A 13,762-nucleotide genomic window follows, 5' to 3' on the forward strand; every position below is an offset into this window, starting at 1 on the left:
AGTTTGCTCCCCACAGAGCACCCTTAAACTACATTTCCCAGGATAATTTTGAGATGTATGCTTTTAATGTGCGATATGGTGAGTGCACAAAGGAGGTGATGGGAAGTCGTGGCCTTCCTTGTCGTTTTGCCCCAGCAGCCTCCGACATTCAGAGGTATACTGGTCCTGTACCTGCAGGTTCCATTGAGCTATCATAGCTGAACAGTCCTTGGAAGACGTCTGTATAAGTCAGAGCTTCTCAGGTTAAGTATGTGCAGACTACCCTGGGACTAAGCCTCATTGAACATAGCAGGACTTGCTTCTTGGTAAGCACGCTGAAAAGTTGGCGCTGTTGACTCATCCGTTTCTTTCCACTAAACGAAAAAGCTGCAAACGTGACGGTCTGAAACGCAAGTCTTTCCTCGGTGTTCCAGCCCTTTGGACTTTTCTTCCCCACCCCTTTTCTGAAATTTCCCCCAAGATTTACAATATCCTCTCTCTCTCTCTCTCTCTCTCTCTCTCTCTCTCTCTCTCTCTCTCTCTCTCTTGCTTTCTTTCAAAAACGAAGTGAAGAGGACCCCGGGATTTGTGGACAGTTGGAAGCAATCCCAAAAGACCTGAAGTCGACTCCACCCGCCTCCCTTTCAGCTGGAACGGAGAAAGAAGAACCGGGGCATCTAGGGATGGGTTTGCCAAAAGCTCTAAAAAGTCATAATGGACACAATACCTGAAGGCAAGGACTGCCACTGTTTATTTGGAAGTTCAAAAAGGAAAAGAGGAGAGCATAACCAGGCCGTGTGTCGCCCCTTTGGAGGAGGAAGACTGGACTGATACTCGCTTTTTATTCAGGTCTGCGAAGACAAGCTGGGTTGGAAGGATAGCATTTTAGCATCTGTTTTCCGCCACCAGCGTGGACAGAGCAATGACTAGCTCGCCCTAAAGCCGGACAGGGAACAGCAACTTTTCAAAAGGGAAAAGGGAAATGGGGCGCGCAGTTCTCTTTATGTCCCTGCGAAGACTCGCTCGCTCCAAAACTTCTCTGGACACGATCCATCCCAAGGAGACCGCTTTGAAATCTCAACCATTTCGTGGTGGGAGAAGCGGTGGCTGGCGAGACAGGTTTCCTTGGGAGTAAGCCTCCGGTTGAACCCATGCGAAGATTTGCTTCTGACTAGGTAGGGAGAGCCCTGGCCCTGCTCAGGACAGCGCGGGGAAGATTCTGCTGTCCAGGCGAGCGAGTCTTTGCACGTCGAAGGAACTGCAGCAGAGCGAAAGGGGGTCGCCTTGCAGCGCCTGCGCGCTTTCTTGGAAGTAAGTCCTGTGCAAAGGGAAGGAAACTTCCTCCTTGGTTGCTGTTATTTATTTATTTGCAAAGGTGATTAATATATTTATTTGATAAGATTTACTTATATACCGCTTATTTGTGGGGGGAGACCCAAGCGGTTTGCAAAAAATCATCTCTCTCTCTCTCTCTCTCTCTCTCTCTCTCTCTCTCTGTGTGTGTGTGTGTGTGTGAGAGAGAGAGAGAGAGAGAGAGAGAGAGAGAGAATGAATGAATATCCCTGGGGCCGCAGGCGCATAATCTAATATCGACTTCCTGGCAATCATGTACAGGATCGGGCTGAACCCGTGCTTCACTATGGATTGAATTGCGCCCACGCATACTCAGTGGAGAGACCTATTTGTATCTTTAAAAGGGGGGAGGCGGGAAAAAGAAACAGAAAAACACAGCAAGCGGCTCCCGCAGCAGGAACATAATACACACCCTCCCCGCTTCTTCCTCTGCCAGTGCCACTCCCGCCACTTAAAGTGGGCTTCATTCATTTGATGTGGCTTCTGAATCTCTTAGAGACCGTTTCAATAAATCACTGCGAAGCCTTAGGACATGGTCGCGTGGCATTTCTTACAGCTGGTTCCTTTTATTTGGGCTAGGGGGGTAGGCGGGGGAGAGAAAGGGGCAGGTGCAGGGGAAGGGAGGGGGAGACAGGGGGAGAGCCTTCAAGGGGGGAGGGGAGAAGAAATAACCACCACCACCACCGGCTCCAGTCAAATTTAGAGACACTCCTAGCTAAGGTGCAATGCTCAGCAAACTTGCTTAGAAAAGGTGGAAGCCCCCAGGGATTTTCGCTTTGGTGCACGAGGCTAGGATCAGGCACCAGGCCCCATGAATTTCGCCCGGAGAATTTTAAGCACGTGCCTGCAAACCAACGGGGTTCAAAGGCTGCAATTTTAGGCATACTTACCTGGGACTGGGACGCACTCAGCACGGGAGGGAATTATTTCCAAGTAAGCAAAGATAGGATCAGGATGGGGGAAAGGAAGCCGGACTTTGGCTGGATCGTGGCCAATAATGATAAGAAACGGCAATAAACAAACAAAACCATATTTGTTCCAGGAGCCGATGCTGCCTTCGGAGCCTTAAGGAAGCTAAATGCAGAGGTACAACTTTAAATAAACACTAAACTAAAAATAATAAATAAAAATACAATGCATTCTTTTAGGATTTCGATCAGGGTTTTTCAGTATGGGGAATATTTTTCGATTTTTATTTTTTTAAAATTTTATGTGCCGTTTGGCTATTGCTTTAATGGTGATGACTGCCACGACAGAGAATCTATAGTCTTTTTATTATTATTAATGGTTCGCTCTGCCGGCAAATCAGCGTCACGAGGCCACTAAATATCGAGAAGAACAACGACACCCCTCTAGACAACCAGCGGGGGGGGGGAACGTTTTTTGCATAGGAACTCACAATTCGGATGACCAGGGCGTGGGGCGGGGGGTGGGGGGTGGGGAACCGATCTGGATGGTTGTTGGCCGTCAGGAGGCAACGGATCCTGCCCTGATTGAAGTCGGTTGCTTTTAGGTGAAATATCGAAAAGGAAGAGACTTAAGAGGTCTTAAAAGAACCGCCGGAGGCAAAGTAAAGTTCAGGGGTCCTCATCCGGTTCGCTTTCACATCCTTGAACTTGCTCCTAGTTGACGTGCAAGGGATTCCTCTAGAGTAAAAGGCAGGATCCAGACAAGGCACTGGACTTCTGAAGGAGCTCCACTGATCTCACTGGGAGACGTGGGCTCTTCCCTAGATGCCTTCCATTGAGTTCCCTCCGGGGAGCTGGTGCCTAACTTGTGCTGGATTGAGGCCTTGAAAGGGACGCCGTTTTGCGTCTGATAGCTGCAGCATTTCCATGGTTCAGCTCCAGCGTCCCGAATACTTCCTGCGCACCATCTCACCACCTTAGCCCTGCAAATATTATGATGCCCATGTTACAGATGCGGGGCTGAAGCGGAGAGAGTTTGGCCCGGCACCCCTGGGCAACTTACAGCGCCACGCACACCAGCTGCCTTATTAGTTTAATGGAAATACTTTAATTAGGCAAATAAAAATAAAACACTGTTTTAGCAACTTGCATTAATTCCGAATAAATACAATACATTTTTTGTAACTCTATTCAATATCTCCCTCGATGCTTTAGGCTCACTTAAATTTAAGCGCCAGTGACTCTCGAGTAAGTCCATGGCAGGTTACCGGGCCTCCATCCTTCATCTTATGCCCACTTACTTGTGAGAAAGTCCCCTTGAGCTCAGTGGACTTATTTCCGAGGAATCGTGTACAGGATCTGGAGCAGCAACCCGAGCCTGTTTCCTCGGAAGTAAGTCCGTTTGACCTCAAGGGAATTTACTCCCGAGGGATCGTGCCTGCGCGTTGGCATCCTTACGTGGAAATAACCCCCGCAAACATACGCGGAGCTGACTCCCAAGCGAAAACCCAGGGAGGAAAGCGAGCGTTAAATGAGAGCTCCGCTCCAAAAAGAACGAAAACCGCCAGTCTTAACAGCCCCGATCGTCTGCTGCAGGTTTGCACGGATACAAAGCCGACTTGCGTGCAGCGGCGCTTTACTTCCGAGGAAGCACGCGCACCGGATTCTTTGCGCCCCTTATTTTCGAGGAAGTCGCTCACCTCTCGCACCGGCCGCAGGCGCGCTTGCCTGGCGCGTCCAGCTAGCGTGGCTGCTGAGCTAGGCAAGGGGGGCTTTGCACCCAGCCAGGATGCGTCCTGCTTGCTTACCTGCAGGTAGTAGCGCTCCTCTTTGATGTTGCCCGACTTCCAATGCATCCCTGCGGTGCAAAGGTGCGAAGCGGAAAGCGTTGGAGACGGGACACCCCCAAGCCCAGCTCTCCTCTGCCTCCTTCCTTCCGTCTTGCCACTCCTGTGAGATTCAGGCGAGCCTCTCTCTCTCTCTCTCCCTCTCCCCCTCTCTCTCTCTCTGCGTGTGTGTCTGAGTGGCCAGGAAAGTTGCACCTTGGAGGCGATTCGGAGCAGCCCCCCACGAAAGACGCTCAGAGTCCAAGAGGCTGCGCGGAACCCCGAGGGGGCGGCAGCTGCTCTGGCACCTCGGAGGCCTCTTCTTCTTAAGCCCTTCTTCCTGGGTGCTGCGGGGGGATATTTGCTCTTCCAGCCCAGCCAGCCGCCCCCTCCCCAAATTCGGAGCAACACTTGCGAGAGAGATTTCTGGCTGCAAGGAGCAGAGAGACGGGTCGGCCTTGGTGGCGATCGTGCAATGCAGACTTCTCGATCTACTTACACCACCCTTTCTCTTGGGCTGCTGCTGCTGCTGCTGTGGAAGTTGAAAACAAACCCCAACAAAGCCAAGAGGAAGCCAAGAGGCCGGGAGTAGATGTCTGGGGGTGGGGGTGGGCTTAGGTGGGTTTAGGTGCCTTCCAGGGTCCTTGTGCAAAAACGAGCAGAGCAAGACATGCGAGTTCCCTAAGAGTATAAGAAGAGCTGCTGGATCAGGCCTATGGCCCGTCCAATCCAGCGTCCTGTTCTCACAGTGGCTGAACAGTCGCCTGTGGGAACCACTCAAGCAGGATTCGAACACAAGAGCCTCTCTTCCCTTCTGTGGTTTCCAGCAACTGGTATTCTGAACCATTGCTGTGGAGGTAGAGCAGAGTCCCTATGCATGGCTGGTAGCCGTTGAAAGCCCCATGGGCGTAGCCAAGGGGGGCAGCTGTCCTTCCTAAATCAAGTAAATAAATAAAAATAACTAACTGAGGTTTTGTTCCTCCCCACCCACCGAACATAAAGCCTCCCCCTCTGCTCCTTTCATGTTTGTATAGAAGGCTGGTTATGTTCACACTCCAGGGGTAAATGCGCAAGAAGTATCACACGCTCCAAGGACACATTGCAGCAAGGAATCAAGGAGCGTGCAAGGCAGGACTGGGGAGGGATGTAGTTCTGTAGCTGGTGTGGCCTCCGCAGAGTCCTGAAAGTTAGAGAGGCTTGGCTCTCCGCTCCCTGCCTGTGGCTTCCCCATCTCTGCTATAGTGGTTGCTTAGAGAACAGCCCTCAATAGGGAATGGACCGGAAGACACACCCACTAACTTCTTAGCCCCGCCTACAAATTCCAGACACAGAATCATAAATGGTAGAGTTGGAAGGGACCACGCAAGGATCATCTAGTCCAACCCCCTGCAATGTAAGGAATCTTTTGCCCAGTGTTGCATCCCTAAAAATGTAGGGCTCAAACCCACGACCTCATGATTAAGAGTCTCACACTCTACAAACTGAGCTACCTGTGGATGACTCAGGCTATGTGCACACCACCAGCAGTTCAACTTGCATTTTCAATTGACTGTAAACACCAGAGAGGGAGCAGAGACTGTCTTCATCTGATGTGCACCACCAGGGCTGGCCCCCTCAAGTATTTTATGGTGAGGGGGCTGAAGTGACCTCAGACCCTAGGAGTTGGCTCCTATACACACTACAATGGTACATCGGGTTACAGACGCTTCAGGTTACAGACTCCGCTAACCCAGAAATAGTACCTTGGGTTAAGAACTTTGCTTCAGGATGAGAACAGAAATCGCACGGCGGCAGCGGGAGGCCCCATTAGCTAAAGTGGTACCTCAGGTTAAGAACAGTTTCAGGTTAAGAACGGACCTCTGAAATGAATTAAGTTCTTAACCAGAGGTACCACTGTACTGTACTTGCTTTGTTTTCCTGCACCAAATTTCTGTTCAGTGAAGCTGTGATCTGCGCATGTGCAACAGCTGCCAGAAATGTACACACCTCATCTTAACTGTGCCAGAAGCTGGTCTGAGGGGCTATTGTATATGATCCATCAGCAGCAATCGTCAAGAAACTACAAGAATACTTAGGGATGGTAGCTGGCAATCAAACAGAGCACTGGCAGTGGAATAAATGGTAAATGTGTGCAGAGCCTCAGTGGCAGGTACTGTGAGTATGCTCAGAAGCACTCTTGTCTCTTCCAGAGATGTAGGCAATGCTAGTCTGTTGCAGCACTGTTCTGACACTCTAATAACTGCGCCACACCGTTTCTCTCTCTCTCTATGACCTAAATTAGATAAGATGGGTTGCTAAACTTCAATATCATTGATTGGAAGAAGCTGGGAGTGGGGCTAGATCAAACATTTGCTCCCCCTTATGACCAGCTAAATGCTGGCTGTTACAGTGCCCAGGCAGCTCAATGGACCAGACTAGGAATAGCAAATGCAGGCAGCTACTAGGATTGTATGCTACCCCCCCCCACAAGCTATATTGGCACAATAATATAAATATAATACTAGTAATAATAAGTATTTGTTAGATTCCCAGCTCCATCACAATGTTTGCATGCCATCTTTACCAGGTGTTTCCCATTGGTCATCATTCTCACCTGTTCCCTTTCCTCCCACCTTATCATCTTGCGCCTGTGCTTCGGTGGTAGTGGTACAGTAGTAGTGGTATCCATGGGATACAGACTCCAATGGAAGTGGCAAAATTCCCTGCGCTTGTGGATGAAAACTGTGTTATTGGAGGAGATTAAGCAAACCACAAACCTCACTCCCCATCCTAATTTTCAGACCAAAAGGCTCTGGCGTGCCAAAGTGTTTGGGGAGCAACGGGAAGATGTTGGAAGCCTATTAAGGAAAGTATAACCAAAAGGATTTTCTAAGGATTTTCAAGAGGAGTCCACTTTAAGATTTGCATGGCTCTTATAAGATTACCTCTACAAGTCTACATGTACTCTGATTGGGATTAAAAATAATAATAATCTGCAGCAAGAAAAACTGAATTCTGCAACCTTATGCAAATTAGATAAATCTGTATAACCATAGTTCGCATTATTTATTCTGTTTCTGCTCGTTACAGGAAGGGAGATGGAACTACAGAGGCCACTTGCTGACCACCGGAAAATTAATCAACTCTGTGGTTTTTGAGATTTAGCCAGGCATTGTCCATACACTCTCAAGCATATTATTGCAACCATGAGAACTAGATGGTTTTAAAAAGAAAAGAGCAAAAGCAGAGATTCTCAGGAATTTCATACTGAATATGGAACCTGGTTGTTTTCTATGCTTGTGTGGAATGGGAACATACACACATTCTACCCAAAAGCACCCTTCCCCTGAAATTCTGATAAGTTCAGCTTTCAATAGATGTTTTGGTTCTCGTATTGTTTTGGAAAGTGCAGATTTGATACATTCCACTTAGAATATGAATAAAAATTTTCCACCATCCCTAGTGGCGGGAGTTGGAATCCAGCAGCATCAGAATCCACCATGTTTTGTGGACTTCTCTTTACACTACAGCAGATGTGGGGAGAATCTTTGGCCCTCCAGTTGTTGCTGGACTCCAACTCCCATCAGCCAGCGTGGCTGGTGGCCATGGATGATGGGAGTTGTAGTCTAAGTCTAATAGCATCTGGAGGACCAAAGGTTCTCCAGCTCTGGTTTGTAACAACGGTATGTCAAACTGAGCTGATCAGAAATACTGATGCTTTTGAGGAATAATTGCAAGTGGTCTGAAACACTAGGAGTAGGGAGCCTTCCTCAAACAGTGCCTCTTGCTACACAACCAAGGTCCATTAAAAATTACTCAGGTGTGGTCAAGAGATCAGCCCTCTCTTTCTGGGCCTCTCTGACTTCTGTTTTTGGGCAGGAGCTGCTGTTATAGTAGCCTGTCCACTTCATTCCAGAAATCTGCTTGCTTGAAAAATGGGAGGGGGGATCATTTGCGTGTGAAGAGGGTTAGGAGCAGGGAAACACTTTAGCTTAAACTGTAATACACTATGATGTGTGATAGACATTAACAAACAGAATCCCACATTAAATTTAATTTCATTCCACTCTTCCTGCCCGGAGCGATTGTTCCCTTCATTTTCATTTTTCCCCTGAATTCCCACAACTCAGGCCTCTTTGAATTCCAGGTTTAATTAACAATGCTCATTAAATGAATTTTTATTCCTTTCTTTTAATATTACTCTGCCACCTGTCTTTAGACATTGAGGGCTGACTGTTTATTCTAATTTATTTCTATTAAATATGGCATTAAAAGGAGCAATGAAAGCAGGGCGGGGGAGAGGCAGGGAAGGGGGGGGCGAAGGTAGAAGTGAAACCAGAGGAGCTATTCCTCCCTCCCTCCCTCCCTCCCCAGTTCCTGCTCTGTCTCTAACAAAGACAACCCAAAATGAATTTCAAGGACACAGTGCCGAAAGTTCTGTGGGATTGCATTTGTTTTCCACCAGATCTGTTTCATTTGCTAAAATTGGATCAGACATGCTATATTTTGTAGGGATTTTCCACCTAATTCTTAAAGCCCATTGCTCATCTAGTAGTCTGTGTATGATTCCAATTCTCTTTTTACAGGGAAAGAGTCAGAACAATGCGGGGGGGGGGGCAACTCTGTGGGGAAAGAAAGGCTGCAGAGATGCAGCGATGTGGTTTGTTTTGTTTAAAAAGGCAGAGGTGGACCATGAGAAGGAACAAAAGCTAATACCGTTCTCTGCTCATCCTGATTTGTCACAACTGCCCCCACTTGCAATGGATCTTCCATATACAGGGGGAGGATATCGCTGAACTGGGATGAACAACAGGAGGAAGTCGTCGTCGTCATCATCATCATCATCATTTATTATTTATACTCTGCCCATCTGGCTGGGTTTCCTCAGCCACTCTGGGAGGCTTCCAATAAAATGTTAAAAATACAATAAATCATCAAACATAAAAAACTTCCCTAAACAGGGCTGCCTTCAAATGTCTTCCAAAAGTCAGAAAGTTGCTTATTTCCTTGACATCTGATGGGAGGGCGTTCCACAGAGTGGGTGCCACTACCGAGAAGGCCCTCTGCCTGGTTCCCTGTAACTTTGCTTCTCGCAGTGAGGGAACCGCCAGAAGGCCCTCAAAGCTGGACCTCAGTGTCTGGGCAGAATGATGGGGGTGGAGACGCTCGACTTCATGTCCTACTTGTAAGTTGACAGAGACTGCTTGCTGACAGGAACTCAGTATTGGACTAGAAGGATCTTTGGTCTGCACCAGCAAAGCAATTGTTGTGTTCCATCTGAATACAGTATTACAAAACATATTAGCAGGTTAGCAAGCTTAAGCAGTGGAAAAGATGAGAAGCAGGATGATCCCAACCTGAAACTGTTCTTAACCTGAAGCACCACTTTATTTAGCTAATGCTGCTGCGCCACCGGAGCATGATTTCTGTTCTCATCCTGAAGCAAAGTTCTTAACCTGAGGTAATATTTCTGGGTTAGCGGAGTCTGTAACCTGAAGCATATGTAACCTGAAGCGTATGTAACCCGAGGTACCACTGTAATTGCATGCAAGCCATTCTTGGAGCCTTTTGGCCTAAGGAGTAAGAGTAAATATACTCTTAACAAACATTCTTGGGGATGGCCCAGTCATATATTTCTAATAGGAGACAGGACTGGGTATTTGTTGTGTATGCTTATACAGTGGTACCTTGGGTTAAGTACTTAATTTGTTCTGGAGGTCCGTTCTTACCCTGAAACTGTTCTTAACCTAAAGCACCACTTTAGCTAATGGGGCCTTCCACTGCTGCCGTGCTGCCGCCACACGATTTCTGTTCTCACCCTGAAGTAAAGTTCTTAACCCAAGGTACTATTTCTGGGTTAGCGGAGTCTGTAACCTGAAGCGTATGTAACCTGAAGCATATGTAACCTGAGGTACCACTGTATAGCACATCTTCCAAATGCCCAACACTGAGCAAATCCTTCCCATGTAGTCTGTGCAGAGGCGGAGCTAGCTGCTGCGGCACCTGAAGCGGCACACATGCTGTGCACCCGGAGGCGGGGCTAGCCACTTGTGGGGGCTGGGCTAGCATCCCAGGGGGCCAGGGGGCCGATGTCAACCCCCCCCCCCGATGACACCTGGGGCAGACCGCACCAACCGCACCCGCTTCCTCTGCCAATGAGTCTGTGACAACCCACAGTGCATCTGCCATAGCAACTGTGTCCATGGCAGTCTTGTGTTAAAAGGGGTTAATGCTTTGCCACCTCAGCCATGATGTCCACCCCCCTTCTCCTGGCTGTGTTCATAAATGTAGCTGGGTGGCTGGGAAGGCTTGTGCAGTTTCCCATGTGAAAACCATACCAGTTTTTATTATGGCATGTGTCCATGTAAACATGTAAGCTGCTTTACAGAGAATCAGACAGCAGCCTCAGGTGGACCGTTGCTTTGAATCACTGAATCATAGAGTTGGGAAGGAGCAGCCCGAGTCCAACTGCCTGCAGTGCAGGAATCTTTTACCCAACGTGGGGCTCAAACCCACAACCCTGAGATTAAGAGCATCAGGCTCCACCGACTGAGCTATAAGAAGCTTCAGGCAGAAGCTCTGCACAGCCTGTCCGGAATGGAATTGGAGGTACTGATTTTGGTGAAACGTGTCAGCTTTCTATAACATCATCATCATCATCATCATCATCATTATTATTATTATTATTATTATTATTATTATTATTATTATTATTATTATTCAGCTCTCTATATTAGACAAACAGGCCAAATCCTATGCCGAAGGATAAATGGACATAAATCTGACCTCAGGAATCATAAGACAGAGAAGCCAGCAGGAGAACACTTCGGTCTCCCAGGACATTCAGTACAGGATCTCAAAGCAGCTGTCTTATTTCAAAAGAATTTCAGAAATAGACTTGAAAGAGAAGTTGCTGAATTACAACTTATTACTAAACTGAAAACTATGGAGAGACTTGGTCTGAATAGAGATATTGGATTCTTGTCTCATTACACATGCTAAAGCTATTTTTGGTCATCTGCATAATATACCTTGCTTTTTCCTGTAGGACTAATTGCAGTCGTTAACAGTCGTCTACAGGTTTACCATACTCATTGAGTCAACCACCCATCTCCTACTACCCTTCTGGGGGGAAAACCCACCCCACCCTCCCACTATATATAAGGGTCTGGTTACTTCTGTTTCAGTGTATCTGAAGAAGCCAAGGTGCTACTGGACATTTTAAATTTTTTTTTAATGTAATTCAATTTATTATTAGTAGTAGTATACCAACCTTTATCCATAGATCCCAGCTTGAGTATATGAGCAGCCAGGTTGCCCATTTACATCATGTACAGCTGGGTAAGAAAAATCTCAGGAGTGACTCTAGGGACTCAAGCAGAACTTGAGAGGAAAAATTCCTGTTTCCTCAGGGAGGGCAAGCCCTTTTTTAACATAAGAGTGACCCCTAGTGGCACACCCTAAGAAGTACCCTGTGTTTTCTTTCTCTATTTACTGCCCATCAGCACAATGCAACAACTATTCAGAGTAAAGCTTTTCTCTCTCTCTCTCTCTCTCTCTCTCTCTTTTCCCCCCCCCCCTCTCTCTCTTTCTCTCCCCCTCCCCCTTACCTGGGACTAAGCACCACAGAATTCAACAAGACTTACTTCCAAATAGGGGGTATGGGGGAAATTCGATTCAGTTCACAGTTAAAGGCAAACATATCAAATTTGCACTTTCCAAAAACAATTTCCTTTGAAATTGGCACTTTGCTTGACTGGAGAGCTGTGTTTCCAAATTTTGCAATGTGTGCAAAAATGCATACATTAGGGTAAAGTGTGGATATAAATGCATTACGGTATATTAGCAGGCATGGCTTACAAAAATGTGTGTATTTGTCAAAATACAAAAATGTGCTTATTAGAAGAAATGCACACAAATTGTAAAAAGGTTTTTTCCCCTTCTTAATGCAGATTGCTGCAGAAATGTGGAAAAATGAATTTAAGACTGGAGAAATGAGAGAACCACAGACTGACAGATTCATCTATCCCTGCTTCTGAGCAGACCTGGTTTGGATTTCACTGTTAAGTTTCCTTAATCTACTTGCTCTCACTCTGCTCTTTCTATTCCTCCTCATTATTAAAGTACTGTCCTACTCATGTGAAAATACTTCATGTGAAATACTCATCTCTGATAATAGCACCAGGGTGACTTGCCCAAGAGAACAAGAAAATAAGATGCAGAAGAATTATACTGTCAATGAGAAATGCCTTTAGTCCCAGAAATGTCTATAGCCACAAAGTTGACTGATATTGTGGCGGTGAGATGGACACATAGTGGGGGGCAAAAGAAGACAGTCCGAGACAGGAAAAATGTAAAGCAGGGATGTGGAACTTGTGCGCCCACTGGGATCCCCAGGCTTCTCACCCCTGTTCTGGACAGTAAAGGGTTACCAAGTAGTGGAATGACTCCATCACCCAAGCTTGCCATAGTTGTCCTTTAAAGGATGGCCAAGGCTTCCTGTAGGGCTGGGAATTTGCCTGGGCAATAGCAGCCTTTGTTGCCTCTTGAATTGTTTTCCAGTTCTGCCCCCAGGGCGATACACCGCCTTACACATTAAACTGATTCAGAGGTTGTTCCTTCCCATAAATGAAATTACATTGCATGCCTAGAAAAGAAGGCAGCCTAAAAAGGTTATTATAGGCATGACTGTGTGCAGCACTGTTCTCATGAGCAGGAAGTGATATGGGAACAGGTATGTAGTAAAGATACACCTTGAGCTGGTTATTCATGTATAATCTTCTTTAGGAACAAAATAAAAGCTGCTTTATAAAGCCATTCCGCTGGTCCGCCCAGCTGCATTGTCTATTCTGACAGGCAGAAGCTCTCCTAGCGAAGGTGATCCCATCCTTTAAAGCCGGATCTCAAACCTGGGATGTTCCAAATGCAAAGCAGGTGCTTAATCCCTGAGCTATGGCTCTTCTCCTCCAGGCAAAGATTATGGAACAAGGATGCTCTTTGCCAGGTTGTACCAGTGCACCTGGCACTGTGATACTGCATCCACCAGCTTGAGGAAGAGCTTAAAGGCAGAGAAGTCAACTGAACCATTTGTTGGAATCCATCTGTCTCAAGAGACAATAGAGTGCGCCTCCAGGGGTAGTCAAACCGCTGTCCTAGCAGCACTGAAGTGACCAAGCCTGGGAAGTGTGTATGGAGGTCCTGGGCTGCCCAGATAACAAGACCACCACCCCTCAGCCTCACTGATGTGGTCTAAAGCAGCCTTTCTCAACCTGTGGGTCCCCAGATGTTGTTGGACTACAACTCCCATCACCCCTAGCAAAGCCAGAGCTCAGGGAACTATCTTCCCAGGCTGAGTCTAATCTGCCCCTTAGTTCCCTCTACAGCACATGAAGAAACTGCCTCCTTGACCATTGACTCACTTGACTATTGGTCTTGTCCACTCTATCTGCTGGTGTCTGTCTTTGTTTGCAGGGGAAGTCCCTAACTTACAATGGGTTTGAGACCCACTGGCTACCCTTACCTGCTTTAGCCGACCAGTCAAATCCGTTCCCAGGCTGTGGATGCTGTTACATTTGACACCTGCTAGGAGCTACAGGTGAGAGCTGAGAGCACGGTGAGGACCAATGGTGGCCAAACTACCCCTGGAGTATGACGTGTCCCCCACCAGAGCTACTACCCCTCACCTAACATCCCATGAACCCGTCAGCTGAACCACAA

The 13,762-nt window shown here is 47.2% G+C and overlaps 1 protein-coding gene and 2 long non-coding RNA genes across 4 annotated transcripts in view; 2 read left to right on the plus strand and 1 right to left on the minus strand.

The window, feature by feature from the left end:
* Positions 1 to 5,242, minus strand: part of TFAP2E (transcription factor AP-2 epsilon) — a 72,909-nt gene extending 67,667 nt beyond the window's left edge. Inside the window, exon 1 of one of the 2 annotated variants that reach the window (XM_083511844.1) lies at positions 4,049 to 5,242. In XM_083511844.1, the coding sequence (XP_083367970.1) occupies positions 4,049 to 4,096 (48 nt within the window). In that variant the 5' untranslated portion in view covers positions 4,097 to 5,242. The remainder of the gene's footprint in view (positions 1 to 4,048) is intronic. The other variant, XM_083511846.1, reaches the window with a different exon arrangement.
* LOC310710778 lies at positions 82 to 12,193 on the plus strand. The gene is made up of 2 exons (XR_014528235.1): positions 82 to 1,290; positions 11,998 to 12,193. It is a non-coding gene; the product is annotated as an uncharacterized lncRNA (long non-coding RNA).
* Positions 1,898 to 8,976, plus strand: LOC310710785. Its single transcript, XR_014528244.1, has 2 exons — positions 1,898 to 2,418; positions 8,725 to 8,976. It is a non-coding gene; the product is annotated as an uncharacterized lncRNA (long non-coding RNA).
* Positions 12,194 to 13,762: the final 1,569 nt, after the last annotated feature.

Source organism: Podarcis liolepis, assembly GCF_965112155.1.
Source record: "Podarcis liolepis genome assembly, chromosome: 7".
NCBI lineage: Eukaryota > Metazoa > Chordata > Lepidosauria > Squamata > Lacertidae > Podarcis > Podarcis liolepis.